The 18,206-nt window shown below is 40.9% G+C and overlaps 1 protein-coding gene across 3 annotated transcripts in view; it reads left to right on the top strand.

Annotated features, from left to right (window-relative positions):
* LOC122650277 (probable lysine-specific demethylase ELF6) overlaps positions 1–17,869 on the top strand; it is a 56,804-nt gene extending 38,935 nt beyond the window's left edge. For 2 of the 3 annotated variants that reach the window (XM_043843646.1, XM_043843648.1), the window contains 2 exons: positions 14,953–15,408; positions 15,576–17,869. In XM_043843646.1, the coding sequence (XP_043699581.1) occupies positions 14,953–15,408; positions 15,576–17,452 (2,333 nt within the window). In that variant the 3' untranslated portion in view covers positions 17,453–17,869. Of the gene's footprint in view, positions 1–4,486; positions 4,497–14,952; positions 15,409–15,575 lie in introns of all 3 variants that reach the window. The other variant, XM_043843647.1, reaches the window with a different exon arrangement.
* Positions 17,870–18,206: the final 337 nt, after the last annotated feature.

Raw genomic sequence — 18,206 nt, 5'->3', positions numbered from 1 at the left:
ACAGCATCCCGAACAAAGTGACAGTCAACCTCATTGTGCTTTGTCCTCTCATGAAAAACAGGATTACTTGCAATATAGATAGCGGCTTGATTATCACAAAACATTTGCATAAACTGATTGATGGGAAACCCTAATTCCTGGAGTAAAGATTTGACCCACATCAACTCAACAGTAGTATGTGCCATCACTCGATATTCGGCTTCAGCACTGGATCGGGCAACAGTGGTTTGTTTCTTGCTTTGCCAAGTAACCAAGTTTCCACCCACAAAGGTACAATAACCAGAAGTAGGCCGTCTATCACCATCAACACCGACCCAATCAGCATTAGAGAACCCAACCAGATTAGCATTCCAATTAGGTCGATAAATAAAACCTTTACCAGGAGCACTCTTCAGATGGCGCAACACACGACAGGCAGCATACCAATGAATTTTCTTTGGACACTGCATAAATTGACTAATAACCCCAACAGCAAAGGATATATCCGGGCAAGGGACTGTAAGATAAATAAGTTTACCAACCAATCTTCTATATCGATGAACATCTGAAAAATCCTTGCCCTCATTGGATCCAAGTTTCTGATGAGGATCCATAGGAGTATTTGTTGGTTTGGAAGTAAGCATTCCAGTGTCGGTCAGAAGGTCAATGACATATTTCCTCTGAGACAAGCTAATACCTTTCTTGCTTCTCAAAACCTCAATACCAAGAAAATACTTGAGAGCACCCAAGTCCTTTATTTGAAAATGCTGATGAAGATATGCTTTAACTTGGGCAATACCAGAAGCATCATTACCAGATATAATAATGTCATCCACATAGACGACCATCACTACCACCTTAGAATCCTGACGGCGAACAAAAACAGAATGGTCAGAGTAACACTGCGAGAATCCTACCTTAGTAACAATGGAGCTGAACTTATCAAACCATGCTCGTGGAGATTGTTTCAACCCATAAATTGCCTTGCGAAGCTTGCACACTTTGGTAGAAGACTCCCCCTGAGCAACATACCTTGGAGGTTGCTCCATATAAACCTCCTCTTGAAGATCACCATAGAGAAATGCATTTTTTATATATATTTGATATAGGGGCCAATCAAATTAACAGCTAAAGAAATAAGGATCCGAACAGAGTTCAGACGAGCAATTGGAGAAAAATTCTCAAAGTAATACACACCATAGGTTTGAGTATAGCCTTTAGCAACCAGGCGGGCCTTCAGTCGTTCAACAGAACCATCCGGATTGTATTTGATAGTATAAACCCACCGACACTAAACAAGATCTTTCCCAACAGGTAGTGAAACCAGAGTCTAGGTATTGTGAGATAACAAGGCATCCATCTCGGTGTCCATGGCAGACTTCCAACCAGGATGAGAGAATGCCTCATGGTGGGTGTGAGGAATAAAGTTAGTAGATAATGCGGAAGCAAGTGGGTGATAGTGAGAAGGAAGATGAGAAATGGTTACATAATGCTCAATAGGATAAACCGGTTTTTTAGTGCAAGAACAAGTACCTTTGCGAAAAGCAATGGGTAAGTCGATGGAGCCTTCAGCATCGGAGGCAGATTGAGTGTCGGACTAAGCGGCATCCGCTGTATTACAAGGTAGCTATGTGGCATCCGCTATATCACTAGGTAGGACTGGAACTGTAGGAACAAGATCTGTGGGTAATGTAGTAGGAGTGGGTATAGGTGGCTGAACCGTGGGAGCAGGTATTGGTATAGTGGTGGAAGGTAAGGTTGGTGAACGACGTCGACAACGATGATAGACTTGAATTGGTGAAGGAACAGAAATAGGAACTGGTATGGGTGGACCTAAAGGATCTTCATTGTACACTATACATGGTACAATGGAAGAAGGAAAATAAGGAGTATGTTCAAAAAATGTGACATCTGCACTAATAAATTGTTTATTGGAAATGGAATCAAAACATTTATACCCTTTATGAGTACGAGAATAACCAAGAAAAAGGCATTTAACAGACCGTGGAGAGAGTGGAGAATGTGAACGAAACACACACCGCCGAAAACACATGGTGGTGTGGAAAACAAAGGAAGATCAGGATGAAGAATAGAAAAGGGAATTTTATTTTGTAAAACGGAAGAAGGCATATGATTAATAAGATTACAGGACAAAAGAACGGCATCACACCAAAAACGTTTAGGGACATCCATGTGGATCATAATAGAACGGGCAACTTCGAGTAAGTGCCGATTTTTGCGTTCGGCCACCCCATTTTGTTTTGGAGTGTACGAGCAGCTAGTTTGGTGAATAATACTATGAGTGAGGCAAAAATCAGAAATCACAGATTGGGTGTACTCCAAAGCATTATCTGAACGAAAAATTTGAATGGATTTGATAAATTGAGTTTTTATTTCTTGATAAAAAATTTTAAATATAGTAAGAAATTGAGTCCGGTCCTTTAACAAATAAACCCAAGTGGAGCGAGAACAATCGTCCACATAACTAACAAAGTAAGAAAATCCTAACCTATTACGAACACGACAAGGACCCCAAATATCAGAATCAGAATGAACTAAAGAGAACAATGAAGAACTTCTAGGTAAAGTACAAGCAGGAAAAGACGAGCGATGATGGTTGCCTAGTTCACAAGCCAAGCCTCACATTCAAGGTGAGATGTGGACTTGCAACTAGGGACCATTAATTGAAGTTTAGGTAAGGATGGGTGACCAAGGCATAGATGCCATTGCATGGGAGATGGTATGGTAGTAGATGTAGCAGCAGTGGAAGGTCCGGTGCCATCCAAGTAATATAGTCCATCATGCTGAAGCCATCCACCAATCTTCTTCCTTGTCTGAAGGTCCTGAAAAACACAATAAGAAGGATAAAAGGTTACAGAACAATTAAGGGATTTAGTAAGCTGACGAACAGAAACAAGGTTTAAGGGTAATTTAGGAACATGAAGAACATGAGAGAAAGTCATGGATGATGTTGGAGAAACAGTTCCATGACCAGTTATCTTTGTAGAGGATCCATCAGCAAGAATAACATTGGAGGAGGTTTGAATGGAATTTATGGAGGAAAATAAGCTTGACTTACCAGTCATGTGACATGAAGCACCTGAATCGATTAGCCAAGAAGTAGAAGAAGGAAAAAATACAACATTACCTTTATAGGCTAGAGTGGCGATAGAGGAAGAGGCAGATGTAGCTTCAAGTTGTTGGAGGCGTTTGACTAGTTGGTTGTAATCCTCACGAGACATAGAAGATGAAGTTGATGAACTTTGGTTCATGTCACTGTTAGGTTTCTCAGTAGTAGTGTCAGTGGTGGCAGTATTGTCTAGTTCATTCACCCAATCAGGTTTTCCATGCTTTGCCCAACAAGTGTCAACAATATGATTAGGTTTTCCACAATAAGTGCATTGACGGACAGATTTGTCAACATATTGAGTACCTATACCTCGTCCATTAGATCCACGGCCACGGCCTCTAAATTGGCCACGACCACGGCCCCATCCACGATTGGCAACAAAGGCTGAGTTGTCTTTGGGAGTATTGTCAGGTTTGGACGGATTACTAGACGGTTAATAAGAGAAAAAACTTCATTAAGAGAAGGAACCTTCTCTCCAGTGAGTAGTTGACTCTTCACAGACTGGTAGTCAGGGTGTAGTCCAGCAAGAAACTTCGCAACATGGAACTCAGCTCTTTGTTGCTTTAACTGATCAAGATTAGTGGTCAAAGGCTGATGTATTTGTAATTCTTCAACCATGCCCTTATAACTAGCAAAATACTCATTTAAGGTTTTATCTCCTTGTTGAAAGTTAAATAATTTCTCATAGAGATCATATATACAGGAGATGTTCCATTCTTGGGAGAAGCTTTCACGTAAGTCATTCCAGACATCCTTAGCAAGGGAGTGAAACATAACATTCAAGGCAATAGCGGGCTCAACACTATTCCATAGCCATATCTTGACAATAGAGTTTTCGCACATCCACTCCTCATGAACTATGAAGGTGGTAGGATCTTTAGGATCACGATCAGGTGGATCATTTGTAATGTATTTCAGTTTGCCCTTAGCATGTATGTAAGCTTGAACTGCTTGGGCCCATAATAAATAATTTGAAACTCCTGAGAGTTTGATAGTGGTAATCTATACTTGAACATTATCCGTTGGTGGTTTAGGATCAGCCATAGATGTAATTTATCGAGTCCAAGTAGTAACAGTAGCAGCAACCAATCGGCAGTAGTAATAGCAGTAACGAATCGGCAGAAATAGGGTATGTAAACCCAAAGTGGCAGCAGGGAATTGCAGCAGAAATAAGAACCAGCAGAATAAGGGTTGAAAGAAACCCAATAATAGCAGTAGTCAATCAGCAACAGTAGGATTTGAAAACCTAAAAGTTGCAGAGAAAATCCTATCGGCAGAGATAGGATGTAAATAAGTCTGTAAAATTCCGTACCTGAAAATAGATGTGATGGATCGATTGGAGTAAATAAAAGGCTTCACTATGAAACAGAACAGCAGATAAAAAAGGGTTTCACTTTGGATTGCAAGCAGCAGCAAAAACCAAATCACTGTTCACGTGAACAGTACTTCAACAAAGTCCAACCCCATTACCCTAAACCTAACCCTAATTCCTAATTCCTCGATTCTGCCCCAATCGGCCAGCAGGTTGACAGTTCCTGGTTACTTGGCTCCTAGTAGACCCTTTGTCTATCTAGGACTACATTAGGTTGCCCATATAATTAGTGCCTATCACCCCAAGTAGGTTTGGATGAAAGTACAAAGTTACATTTCCGAGAACTCATGGATGGTTTAGTGCAAGGTTTTGTCCAAGGGGAGAAGATTATTATAGGGGGTGATCTGAATGGACATGTGGGGAGAGACCATAGAGGCTATGAAGGTGTCCATGGAGGTATGGTTTTGGTGAGAGGAACGAAGAAGGGATCTCAGTTTTAGATTTTTCTGTCGCCTATGATTTATTCGTTGTAAACACTTATTTTGAAAAGCGAGAAGAGCATATTGTTACCTATAAAAGTGGGCATCATATTAGTCAAATAGATTAGTGGTCATGGATATTTGCCTCACTCCGCAAGTTCGTAAGGAAGGGGAGCATATTTGCCGTAGGATAAGGTAGTGGAACTTAAAGGGGGTCACCTTGTATTCATTCTCTAAGAAGTAGTCAAACAAGGAAAAAGGGACTGTGAGGGGGACACTAACACGATGTGGAATGAGACGACACTTGTATTAAGAATTTAGGAAGGTTGCCAAAGATGTCCTAGGGAAAACGAAAAGAAAAAATCATCTCAATAGGGAGATTTGGTGGTGGGACGATGAGGTTCAAGCAGCCATTAAGACTAGGAAAGCTAGCTTTAAGACTTGGCAAAGGACTAAAGGTGTAGAGGATTTAATAAGATATAAGTCTGCCAGAAATGAAGCTAAGAAGATTGTGGGGAAAGCAAGGGCAAAGAAGTATGTGGATCTCTATAACCATCTAAACACAAAGGAAGGAGAAAAAGCTATCTATAAGATAGATAAAATAAGGGAAAGGAAGAGTAGAGATTTTGATCATATTAGGTGTATTAAAAGTGACGATGGTAGAGTGCTTATAAGGGATGAGGACATTATGAAGAGATGGGAAGAGTATTTTTACATCCCGAAATGGAGACATTTCAAGTAGGAGTGATCAAGAAGACTGCATTACTCAACAAGACACCACACGCCATAGATATATACGAAAGGTTAGGGTGTCTAATGTTAAAAAGAAGTCTTAAGAAAGATGAAAGTAGGCAAGGCACCAAGCCCAGATGGGGTCCCAATAGAAGTATGGAAGAACTTAGGAGTTTGTGATTTACCTTGGCTAACCAAACTGATTAACAAAATTATGAGCACAAGGAAAATGTCAGATGAATGGAGGAGAATCATTGTGGTCCTGATCTACAAAAATAAAGGTAATATTTAGAGCTGCAATAATTATAGAGGCATAAAACTAATGCGTCATGCTATGAAATTATGGGAGAGGGTTATTGCTACCCATCTGAGAAGAGAAATTACTATCTCGGAGAACAAATTTGGATTTATGCTAGGTAGATCCACAACGGAAGCCATTTACTTACTCAGGAGGCTCATGGAAAGATTTAGTTTGCAAGAAGGATCTCTTTATGGTCTTTATTGACCTAGAAAAAGCATATGACAGAGTCCCTAGAGAGTTAATATGGCATGTACCTGAGAAGAGAACGGTGTCAAGTATGCGGATATAATTAAAGATATGTATGAGGGTGTGGTTACTAGTGGGAGGTCAAGGTAGTGATTTGACTAATTTCCCAATCACAATTGGGTTACATCAAGAATCATCTGCGCTTATCATGGATGATTTAACTAGGAACATTCAAGAGAAGGTTCCATGGTCTATGCTTTTTGCTGATGATATTGTTTTGTTGGATGAGACAAAAGTAGGGATTAACACTAAGTTGGAGTTATGGAGATCAACCTTGGAATCAAGAGTTTTTTAGATAAGTAGATTGAAGACGGAGTATATGGTATGTAACTTTAGCCCCACTACGAAGGATAATGAAATGGTGAATATTGAGGAGAGAGAGATACCACAAAGTGATTATTTTAGATGTCTGGGGTCAACCAAAAATAAAGGTGGTGGTATAGAGGATGATGTTTCACACAGAATTTAAGTGGGATGGATGAAATGGAGAGTTGCATCCGGAGTGTTATGTGATTGTCGCATTCCTTTACAACTTAAAGGAAAATTGTATATGAGAGTGTTATGACTAGCTATGATGTACGGGGTAGAATATTGGGTAGTTAAGAAACAGGATATAGATAAAATAAGTGTAGCAGAGATGAGGATGTTGAGATGGATATGTGGTAAAACTAGGAAGGATAAAGGATTGACCATATTAGAGCTGAGTTGGGAGTTTCCCCGATATTTGATAAGCTGTGAGAAAGTCGTTTGAAGTGGCATGGCCATGTTCAAGGGAGGCCTTAGGATGACCCAATATGGAGCAGTGATCTGATCCAGATCAAAGGAACCAAAAGAGGTAGGGTCAGGCCGGAAATGACCCTAGGAGAAGTAGTGAGGAAAGGCATGCATAGCTTAGGTCTTGAATCAAGTATGACCTCGAATAGAGCTGAGTGGAGGACAAGGATTCATGTAGCCGGCCCCATTTAGGTGAGATATTGTTGTGTTCCTCTCTTTGTACTGTTATTATTTATTTTCTTTGGGTTTGCATGATTCCATGTAGCTGACCCCATTTCAGCTAGACCGAAAGTCATAATATTGCATTTTTTCTATGAGTTTTGCTTGGCCATTTGTGGGTGTAAAATGCTGAAATGACCGAAATACTGAAACGAAATGACTGAAATTTCGACAAAACAGTACATTTTTTAGACCGATTGAGATTTCCGAAATTTCCAAAACGAAATGACCGAAATTGCATTTTTTTCAATTCGATGTTGCATTTCGTTTCGACTTGACCAAAATACTTGAAATATTCGAAATTTCAACCGAAACGAAACGAGATTTTGAACTATGGTTGTTGTTGTTGTTGTTGATTTGACCAAAGGCTTCACCACCTTGGGTTGCCACTTGCTTCACCACAAGGGTTGTGATTCATTCACCACAATGCACACATTCACATAGAGCTAGTTTTCCAAAACATCAAATCTGTGGGCTAGTGTATCCTTAGCCCTTATTTATAATTGCAATGGAATGATTACAAGAATAGAAACCCCTCATGTGTGGGGAACTATTTGGCTGCGAAGAAAACACTAGAATAGAAACTAGGGTAGAATCCTTTTAGAGGATCCATTGCTATAACATGCAAAATAGAAAGTAGCAAAATCAGAAACTTCTTCTATTAATATCTACCTTAACCACTAGCAACTCATTACATGGAATTAGAAACAAAGAAAATAGAAATAAATTAAGGGATAAAGTTCTTTGCACTGGGGGCGCAGGGTACGCCAGACACATGTGGGTGAGTGAAATGACCCGCCCACCCCCAGCCCCACCCCATGTGTCTGGGTGCAGCCTGCTCCCAGATGTGCTCCCGGACAGAGAACGTGCGCTCATAAATTAAAGACAATCTCTAAGAGAATATATTCAGCAGCATCCAGTCTCCAAGTGGGACCCACACAAGATCTGATCCCGCACATTAAGCCCACGCATGTATGATAATAGAGCTGGTTGACAACCAGCCCAGCTGTCAAGGCAAAACCAGAACCAAGCAACCGTGGGCTTCTTCCTCCTACGGTAGCCCTGTACTGCATCAGTGGGTAAATGGGCTCACAAAGTTCAAAGCCATCCAGTAACCCACCCGCGTGGAAGTAACTTGCCTGACTTACAGAGATTGAACAAAAAAATAAATCACACCAGGAGTGAATACCAGCACTTAGCACCTACTAAGCACTCTTCTAGGGTTAGCTACAACTAAGCCCTAGGCCTTTAAGTCAAACAGCACCAACCTTATGGAGAAGTAGAGGAGCAACAACTCAACTTTTAATTTAAAAAAAAATAATATAACCAGCAAATAGTTCTGGAATCTGGACGTACCATGACCATTACATAGACTTACATTGCTTGGAAAATAAGTAGCGAATCTATTTTCTAATTCTTTGTTACAGGGTCCTAGAACTAAATAAATACTCCCTACTTTGGATATGAGATCACCTACTATTTCCTAACAAGAATCAGAACAAAGGGAAGCTTTCAACTTTTGACCAAATACTGAAGTTAGAAAAACTCTAAGAGAATTCTGGAAACTTCAATATGCACTCTGATGCAACCAGTAGCATGCTACTATCATGCTCCCATGCTTAAACTATGCAGATTGTTCAATGCTTATTCCACATCACCTTCCTTAGGACAGAAAATAAGTTGAGAAAACAGCCCAGCAAGATATGAACAATTGGTTCTATGAATTCTCTTCCTGGATACCATTGTTGATCCTTTGGGGAGGTTGGACATGTAGAGATGTGCTCGACTTCTGCCAGACTACTAATTAAATCTAATCGAATAAGGGAAATTCAGGTATGGGTACCCAAACCGTTCTACAGGTTTGGGACACCCTAATATTCCATGTCTTATGTTAAGATGATCAGGACCCACTATTAGACGGTTCCCATCCTAGGGGATTAGGTAGAGAAAATTGAGCATAAATGAATGATTCGAAAAAATATTTTTTTATCATTCATTTGGATGGTCAAGAATTGTTGAAATATGGTTCTAGAATGTTCTAGATAATAGCACTTATATCAGAGGGTTAAGAGTCATTTCATCAGAGTGATTCTTTCTCAGTATAATCTCTAATGTGGGATCATGGGTCCTGAATGTTTCAAAACATGACATGGGGCACATATATTGGGAGCAGCAGACCTTAACATAGGTCTGGTAGGCCCAGGCCAGGGACTTCCCCCATTGAATAGAACCATGGTATTTGACTGTAATTAAGCCTGCCAATAATATTTACTTGGAATCAGGTATCCCTTTTCCATTTTTGGTTCTGGAAAATACTGTTATGGCCCAGGGACTATAAAGCTGTCACAGTCATAGTTTTTTTTTTTTTTTTTCAGTCATAGTTATTAACTGGTGACTAGTGTATTTTGGAAACCTGGTTACCTATCTACCAATTTGGTCAAAATTCAAGCTGGAAGTGAAGAAAAGAAAAACCGTTGCAGGCCACGATGCAATGGGTAAGGTTGTGTAGAAACCGCTTCCTCTAAAAGGCCGACCTTGTAGGAAAGGGAGGAAACAATATGTATATCATACAGGAGCTCTAACACGGCAGACTATCCAAAGGGGGACACGGGTGGATAAATAATTTAACACCTGCCCGCTCCCAGGGGGACTCGATACTGTGACTCCTGCCTGCTCTGATACCATATAGAAACCGCTTCCTCTGAAAGGCCGACCTTGTAGGAAAGGGAGGAAACAATATGTATATCATACAGGAGTTCTGACACGGCAGTCTATCCAAAGGGGGACACAGGTGGATAAATAATTTAACAGGTTGTTCTATTGCAACCTATGGTTGTAGGTTGGAACAAGGACACGGCCTCTCCACAAAAAAGTGGGGTTATGGCTGCATACATATGCCCCTCCCCAGACCCTACAATAGTGGGAGCCTCATGCACTAGGTATGCCCTTTTTTTTTAAGCTGCTGCAGTTTCCCCATTTCTTTTCTTCCATGTAGACTTTTATGTCCACAAACAATGAAAACTCACGAGTAATAGTATCACAATGTTCACATTTTCTGGATGAAAATCTGCCATCGTCCTGTTATTTACATTGCAACTACTCAAAAGGTGCTTTCAAGTATGACATTACGAATTTGGTCCCTAACTAAAGGCCAATGTTTTGGATCCAAAAGAAAAAGGATATACTATCATCCAAACCCCAAGGAGGTAGGCTCAGTTAGCGAGGACCACACCTCACAACCAAGGTTTAAAAACTCGTATCGTTTCGATGTTTGCGGTCAGGTTGAAACCACCGAAACACAAAAATTTCGCCGAAACCATGCATTTTTTCCCAGCTTATGTCGATTTGATGTTTCAGTGGGAAAATGGCCGTAGTAGGCTCTAAAACTTAAGGGAAACCTTGTTTTAGGCTAAATAATCAAATGTAAACCTTCAAAGTGCAAAAAAATAAAAAAATAGTCACACAAAGTGGTGCTTTGGATTTGCATCCTTGGTTGACAGTAAATGTTGAACCCTGTCTTATACCTTATGTAATATTGCCTTTCTACACGTTTTAGTACTATAAGACATAATTGGCAAGTAAAACAAGTAAATTATGCAACAATGGAAGGAACATAATAGTGATTAATTATTTAAGAAATTGTTAAATTAGAAACTACAAACTAAAAAGTACATGAGCAATAGAAAGGCACCCAAGTACAGTGAACAATACATAGACACCCAAGTCTTCCATGTTCCAACAATACAATATTGTGACTATTTTTACTGATATGAACTATGACGTGTTGGATCGAGTCCACTCATGGTCCAATGGAGCTGATGTGATTTGTCCTCCAATTGCATGACTAATACATGCCACGTCATTCTGAACATGAAGAAACGAGAGTAGTCCTCCACAGCTGCCCCGTAAATGGTCTCATCTACATACTGCAGGTAACCTACCCTTAGTTCAGGGGTGTCAAAATTGAGACCGAATTGAATAAACTAGCCCAAACCAAAATGTCCTGGACCGAACTGCACCGATGTCTTATTGGACAGGTTTCGGATTGGGGTATTACGACCCCTAACCCGAACAAAACCACTCAGAAACCGAAAGAACCTGAAACCAAACCGAAACTGATGCAGAGCTGAAGCACTACATCCACAAGAAGAAGGGAACAAGAAGCTGCTGTCCAAGTAGTAGTAGTAGTAATGATACTTCCATTTTAAATTGAACCGGCCCAACCTGTTTGAACCAGTGATTCAATTTAAGTGACTTAAGTCACCTTTTTTTTTATTTAATGTAATTTGCTTTTCTTTGGGTCCACACCTCCCACGATTTAGTCAAGGGAGGTGAAATTAGAGCTAGTCAGGTAGGAGTATTCACACTCCTAGGCTGAATAGGAGTAAGGCCAATGGCCACTATAAATAAAGGATTCGGTGGAGGGGTTATTCTATCCTCTGAATTTTGAAAAATTGCTCTTGCTGCTCTGCAACTTTGTTTCTTCTTTGAAGATTTGTTTTGTGTCTGATCAAAGCTGGTGGGATTGGTATTTGATCCAATCGACACCTTGCGGTGTGAAGCTTGGGTGGTTCTATCCTTTCAAGTTTTTCTGTCCAAGATCTGATTTTTATTCAAGTTTCAACTCCTAACAAGCTGCTGCCAGAGAGTTTCTGCAACAACAGTATGTTAGAAGTGATCCCCATCCCCTCCATTCTTCTTCTAATCCTCTACAGCCCCAACCCTAGTTTACCCCCTTTTGGTTTCTTAATCTTCCCATAAACTAAAACCTGCACAGACCAATCCACCCATCAAAACAACACCAAACCAGAACCGAATTACCATATCTGCCCCTATAGCACTTGTTTTAAACCCTAGCTCAATCCTCCAGCTCTAAACCCTAGATTCCCCACTTTTCCTCTTTTTCCAAAACCCGAAACCCTTAACATAAGTTGCTGCTCATTCAAGTTTAAGCACTTCCATCCATCAAACATCTATGGACCTTCACTGATAAACTCCCCTACTTCCACTTGACATAACCCATACATCAAACCCTAACCCTAATTTCACCAAGAACCCTATTTTTAACCTAGCCGATTCACCTGTTCATAACAGTTCCTGGTTGACTGGCTCCTAGTTTGACTTTTCAAACCTAGGACTACATTAGAAACTGTCTCAAAAACCGGACCAAAACCAAACCGATCTACCCCGATAAGAAACTGATAACAACCCGAAACCCATTAAAAAAAAACAGGTTTTCCATAGCTTTTGGATAAATATGTATGTTAAACCGAACCCAAAACAGGCCGAAACCGAAGCAGACCCCGATAACAAACCTATACAACCCAAAACCAAAACCGAAATTTCTTAGTGGTTTGGTTTCGGATTCACCATTCCCGAATCGAAACCAGCCCGAACCGACCGATTGATACCCCTACCCTAGGTTATAGATCACCGTAATGTGAAGAACTAGCCACTTGCCACTTTCAAAAGTTGGTGTTGGCTGCATGTACGGTTGGTGGGCTGGATAGGACAAGTTGTCGACAAAGGACGATCTAGTATGCCCCTAAGAGTGGGCGTCATACTCAAAACTAGGAATGGATGACGAAGATGCATGCTCTCCAATGCCAGTGAAACGACCATATGGACTGTACTTTGACTAGCTGCTCTCTCCAATAATCCACTTCCTCTGCTATCCCTTATACTCATGCCTCCAAGAGTGCTAGACAAGCTATCAACATCCATACAGTCAGCCTGCTCATCTACTCAGAACTGGTGATGAGGCCCTTTCGGGTAGCCTGTACGATGGACTGGACGTGTACCATGGTCAATATCGTATGTGGCATGATGAAATTGGGTCTCCCCAGTTAATTGAATCTGCTCTGGCTTCTACACCGCCTTTGCCTGGTCATACTCCTCTGAAGTCCTGCATATCTATCACCTCCATCATCATCATCATCGCTGTCGCAACCATCACCATCTTCGTCTCCATCACCTCCATGAGTAGACGGTGGCAAATGCAAGTCTGACCCCCTGAGGAAGTGGACCAGTCAAGGTCCTTCTCATAATCATCCCTGCCAGGTGTGGGATCGAATGGGTGGGGTGTTTGTGAGTGTATCTGACCGTCTGTAGCCATGTACTCATCCATATCAACACCCATTTCACTAGCTACATGGGGTTAGGCCTACCCCCAGCCGGATCCATCACTGGCTCTCACCTCTATTTCTCACCCACTCCACCATGGGATCCTCATCATCTAACTCGATCTGGAAAATGTCGGCGAGCTCAATTTGGTTAATGTCGTTCTCCATAGCCATGCGTATGCGCTACATCTTCAGGCTCATCTTATAGTGCACATACACCGAGTGAGACATCATGAACCTAATCGGTTGTACCTCTTTGAGTGGATGAGAGAAAAGGTACTCCAGTTTTGAACATATCTTGGATAGGACCTCGATTGCTATCCTCATCAAATTTTTTACCGAACCCCCGTACAACACCCACCATTCATTAGCATTATAACAAGAACACACGTTATTTGCATTTCACAAGTTTAAATACATATGTAAGTAAGAGAATATACTAAATTGCTTACCAGCATCAGAAGCATTTCGGCCAGAAAATTGATTACATATGTAAGCTCTTATCTTTCCTTTCTATTCCTTCGTTTCTTCTTTCTTCTGTTTTCTTTGTTCTTTTATTCTTTTTTTCTTTCCTGTTCTAATCTAATGTAACTGGTTTCAGTAGAGAGTTCGATCTCTCTCAGATCAACTTCTTTTGGCCTCAACTTCTGGGATCTGAAACTCACCTTAAGGGCAACTGAAACCCTAGAACTCTGGCCCCGAACACTACCCCTATCGCCAGGATCATGCCTGCCACCAGGTTGGCTCTGAAACTGTCCACTAGGCGTCCTTTCAGCAGATTCCCTTTAAATTTAAAGTTGCTGAATCACTTGATTGCTTGCTGGAATTAATAGATCAATAAATCAGTAATGTCCTCCTGAAATTTCAACTGAATCAGAGATCAATTGAGATAGTTCTCCCAAGCTGAAGCACTTCTGTTCTTCCGACTCTATTCTATCAAGAGGTTGAAGACAACATCTCCATGTATTTTACTTGGTACCACATGACCTCTATATTTACAATAAACCCCCTCACTTGCTATCATTACGTAGCAATTCTTCTATTCATATTTTATTTCCATTCAAATCCTAACTTGACATATAATTCCAGAATTGCCCTCTTCCATTTTGTATTAATACCTGATTTGTTCCCTATTTAGTTATCTTACTCTTAAGGGCCTGATTTGTCTCAAAAATTACAAATTGCCATTACTGTTAATTTTTTAGCTGTTTCTTACTTGGGTGAGCCGATAGCGACCTACAGTCAGGGTTTGAATCCTGGGTTGCTTAAAAAATATGTTGTACAGGGCAGACCAGCAAAAATAAGCATATAAGAATTAGCAAACCTATACAAGAGATATGATGCACAAGTTATAACCCTTCCCTATACAAAACAGGTTTCCCACTGAGACCTAATGTCAGGAGTATTAACCAAACAAATTTCAGAAATCTGACACACAGTAAAAGCTACTTCATTCTGCTGCTCAAATTCTTGATCCCATTTTCAGCTTCAGATTCAGGACTCTGACACAAACTTTTATTCTGCTACCAAGCCACCAATTACTTTCTTCTTTCTTTTTTGGTTATAGACATTGTAAAAGTATAAATCCATAATGAGATATAAGTTATTTACAGTATTTGATTACTAAACTATTGTTCTTTTTTTATAATATTGTGCAGATGTAGAAAGTGATATAGATCAAAATCAAAAGGGGAGATTGTCTTTGAACTGTGAGAAACATATTCGTGAAACAGAAGGCCCAAAATCAGGGTCAGGTATCCAATTAATAAAAAATGGAACTGATGCTATTACTTCACTGTCAGACGCAACAGAGAATGGAGAGTTGAAAGGGACTAATTCAAATCACCACCTAAGTGGGACATTTTCCAGTGCCAAACTGAACCAGTCAATGCTTGGCCAAACACAAGATCTACATATTGGTCTCTCAACTTCACAAGCTCCTGAGGGTAGGCAAATACCTTCTACAGTGAAGGCTGATATTCGTGCTGACAAGTGCTGGAATACATCTAATGGATTTCTTAGACCACGGGTCTTCTGTTTGCAGCACACCCTTGAGGTTGCACAAATGTTGCACTCAAAGGGTGGTGCAAATGTACTAATCATTTGCCATTCAGGTGCAATTTTTTTTAGAGTTGCTGGTCTTTTTATTCGTTATTATTTCTCTTCCCCCCCCCCCCCCCCTTTTTCTATTACATATGGCTTTGAAATTCAAGATCTGCTGTTTTGTCTATTTGCTTAGTTAAAGGTGACAAAAATTTGTCTGGTGATTTGATTGCTGCAGACTATCTTAAAATAAAGGCACACACAGTGACCATAGCAGAAGAAATTGGCACTCCCTTTAATTGTAAAGACATTCCCTTGGAGCGTGCATCCATAGAAGAATTGAACTTGATTAATATATCAATAGACGAGGAAGAACAGGAAGAATGTGTGGAAGACTGGACTTCAAAACTTGGTCTCAACCTCCACTACTTTGTTAAGCTCAAAAAGATGTCTCCATTGAGCCGAGAACAGCATGCACTGACCTTGGATGGGTTGTTCTCTGAAATGAACCCTGGTCGAGACATCTCAAGCGTAAAGTGGCAGTTCAGGAGGTCTCGCACACATCGCAAAGCAGCAACAGGTTTAAGTAAATCCAAATTATCTGAGAACTCTCAAATGAAAAATAATGATATGATTATGGGACAATCAGGTGGCTGCAAGGTCATTTCAGAAAATAAAATTCTTCAATATTCAAGAAGGAAATACCATGCTGATCTGAGTGGTACAGTGGAAGCTAGTAGGCCTCGTGGCCATCCTAAAAGGAATATGCCAAGAGATGTTTCAGAAACTAATGATGGGAACCTAGATGTGGATGGCAAAAAGGCATCTGAAGACACTTACTGTCCTGCTGAGAAAGGAGGAAAAAGTGTTGTGGACTCGGCTGTTTTTTCTACTGTTGAGAACTCCAATACGCTGCAAGAAATCCAGCAAAATGAGGAAGCCAATAAGGTGAGAGAATTTTGTGATCCTGTGCCGGCTGCAGGTTTGACTGCTGGTATCTCCATATTTGGAATTTCAGAAGCACAGATAGATAAGCATAATGCTGAGGATACTAACATGGATGGTGAAGCTTGTAATTTGGTTACTCAACATGGCTCTGAAATGCAATATGACATGTCTGCTGATGAAACCAGCAAGATGAGTAAGAGTTCTGATTGCTCTAATGAGATCAGTCGGGTTTCTGACCATATAGAATTTCCTGGTTCATCAACAGTTTCCATCCCAAGTGAGAGAATTTTTAAAGCAAAGACAGACGAAGCAAGCACAATTGACAAGTCTTCCAATTATATGACACCAGATAAGTCAGAAATGCGGCAAGATATCCAAACTGCCAATGGAACTGGCTCTGATCTCAAGGTTTGTGTTCATGCTAACTCTATAGGTGAATTTAGTCTTCCTATTTCAATGCTTGAAGATTCTGAAGTGCCGGAAGAGATCCAAGCTACAGATGAACCTAAAGGGAGCGTGGAGATTCATTCTTCCCAGAGCAATATTGAGGAAGATATCCAACCCTCCATTTCAGAGTCCAGGCCAAATAGAAAAGAGGAAAATAAAAGGAAAAGAGAAGTACAGATAATAGAAGACCAATATATTTGCAATGGATTTATTAAGAGCCCATGTGAGGGATTGAGGCCAAGGACCAGGAGAGTTGCAGTTTCTGGGAGTGGGCCCAACATCAAGGGAATGTTGGACGAGAAAGCAGTGACGAAGGTGAGGAGGCAGCAGGTTGGTTCAGCTGCTTGTAAAGAAAATAAAGACAAAGTGCAGGGTGCTCACAGATGCGACATTGAAGGCTGCCGTATGAGTTTCAAAACAAGAGCAGACCTGCTGATGCATAAACGAAATCGGTGCCCACATGATGGGTGTGGGAAGCGATTCAGCTCCCACAAGTATGCGATGCTTCATCAGCGGGTTCATGCTGAGGAGAGGCCCCTGAAATGCCCATGGAAGGGTTGCAATATGTCCTTTAAGTGGGCTTGGGCAAGGACTGAACACTTGCGTGTGCACACAGGGGAGAGACCTTATGAGTGCAAGGTGGTTGGGTGTGGTCTTACTTTCAGGTTCGTGTCAGACTTCAGCCGACACAGACGAAAAACAGGGCATTATGTGAGCTGACCCTTCTCTTTCTTCCTTATTCTGATGGATGGGGGTGGGGGTTGTTAAGGATGACAAATGTGTAGGTTAGTGGTAGAAAGGTTGGTTTTGGACTTGCTGGAGAGGACCAAAACGTTTGATTCTATGGTTGGTGGTGTAATGAAACCTTGAAAGTTTGCATGTTCCAAAAAATGGTGTGGATTAGGGAGGGCAGCATTTTGTAGGAATGTATACATATTCGAACTAGGTGTTCCGAAAAGGAGATGGATGCATGTCATTTCTGTTTGCCCTTAATGGGTGGTGGTCATCTGTAACAGGTTAGAGTGACAGGAATATGATCCGGCTGGGACTTGTGGTGTCCATATTGATGTCTCACACAGAAAAGGGGGATCGTGATGACACATGCAGGATGATCATGACCTGGTTCCATGGGCATAGGTTTGTCTAGTGCTCCATTGATAATGTTTCATGTGTTAATTTTCTTCTTTCGGTTTTCCTTTCTTACCTGTCGGGATTTTGAACCCTCCCCTCCCCCCCCCCCCCCCCAAAAAAAAGAAAAGAAAATTCTGAAATTCAAATTCATTGGAGAATCAAAAGTTCTTGTAGTAGTAGTATAACTAAAACCGTGCAGTTAATTTTTTGGGGGGCAAAAACACCATAATCATACGTCACACTTCTTTGACTCTATTGTAGTTAACCAACCACAGCACCTTTTTGGTTTTGTTGAAGGTACTAAAAGAGCTAGGGGCAGGCCTAAAATGACCCTAGGAGAAGA

Source organism: Telopea speciosissima, chromosome 2 (genome assembly GCF_018873765.1).
Source record: "Telopea speciosissima isolate NSW1024214 ecotype Mountain lineage chromosome 2, Tspe_v1, whole genome shotgun sequence".
NCBI classification, from domain to species: domain Eukaryota; kingdom Viridiplantae; phylum Streptophyta; class Magnoliopsida; order Proteales; family Proteaceae; genus Telopea; species Telopea speciosissima.
This window is presented reverse-complemented; position numbering and strand designations above follow the sequence as displayed.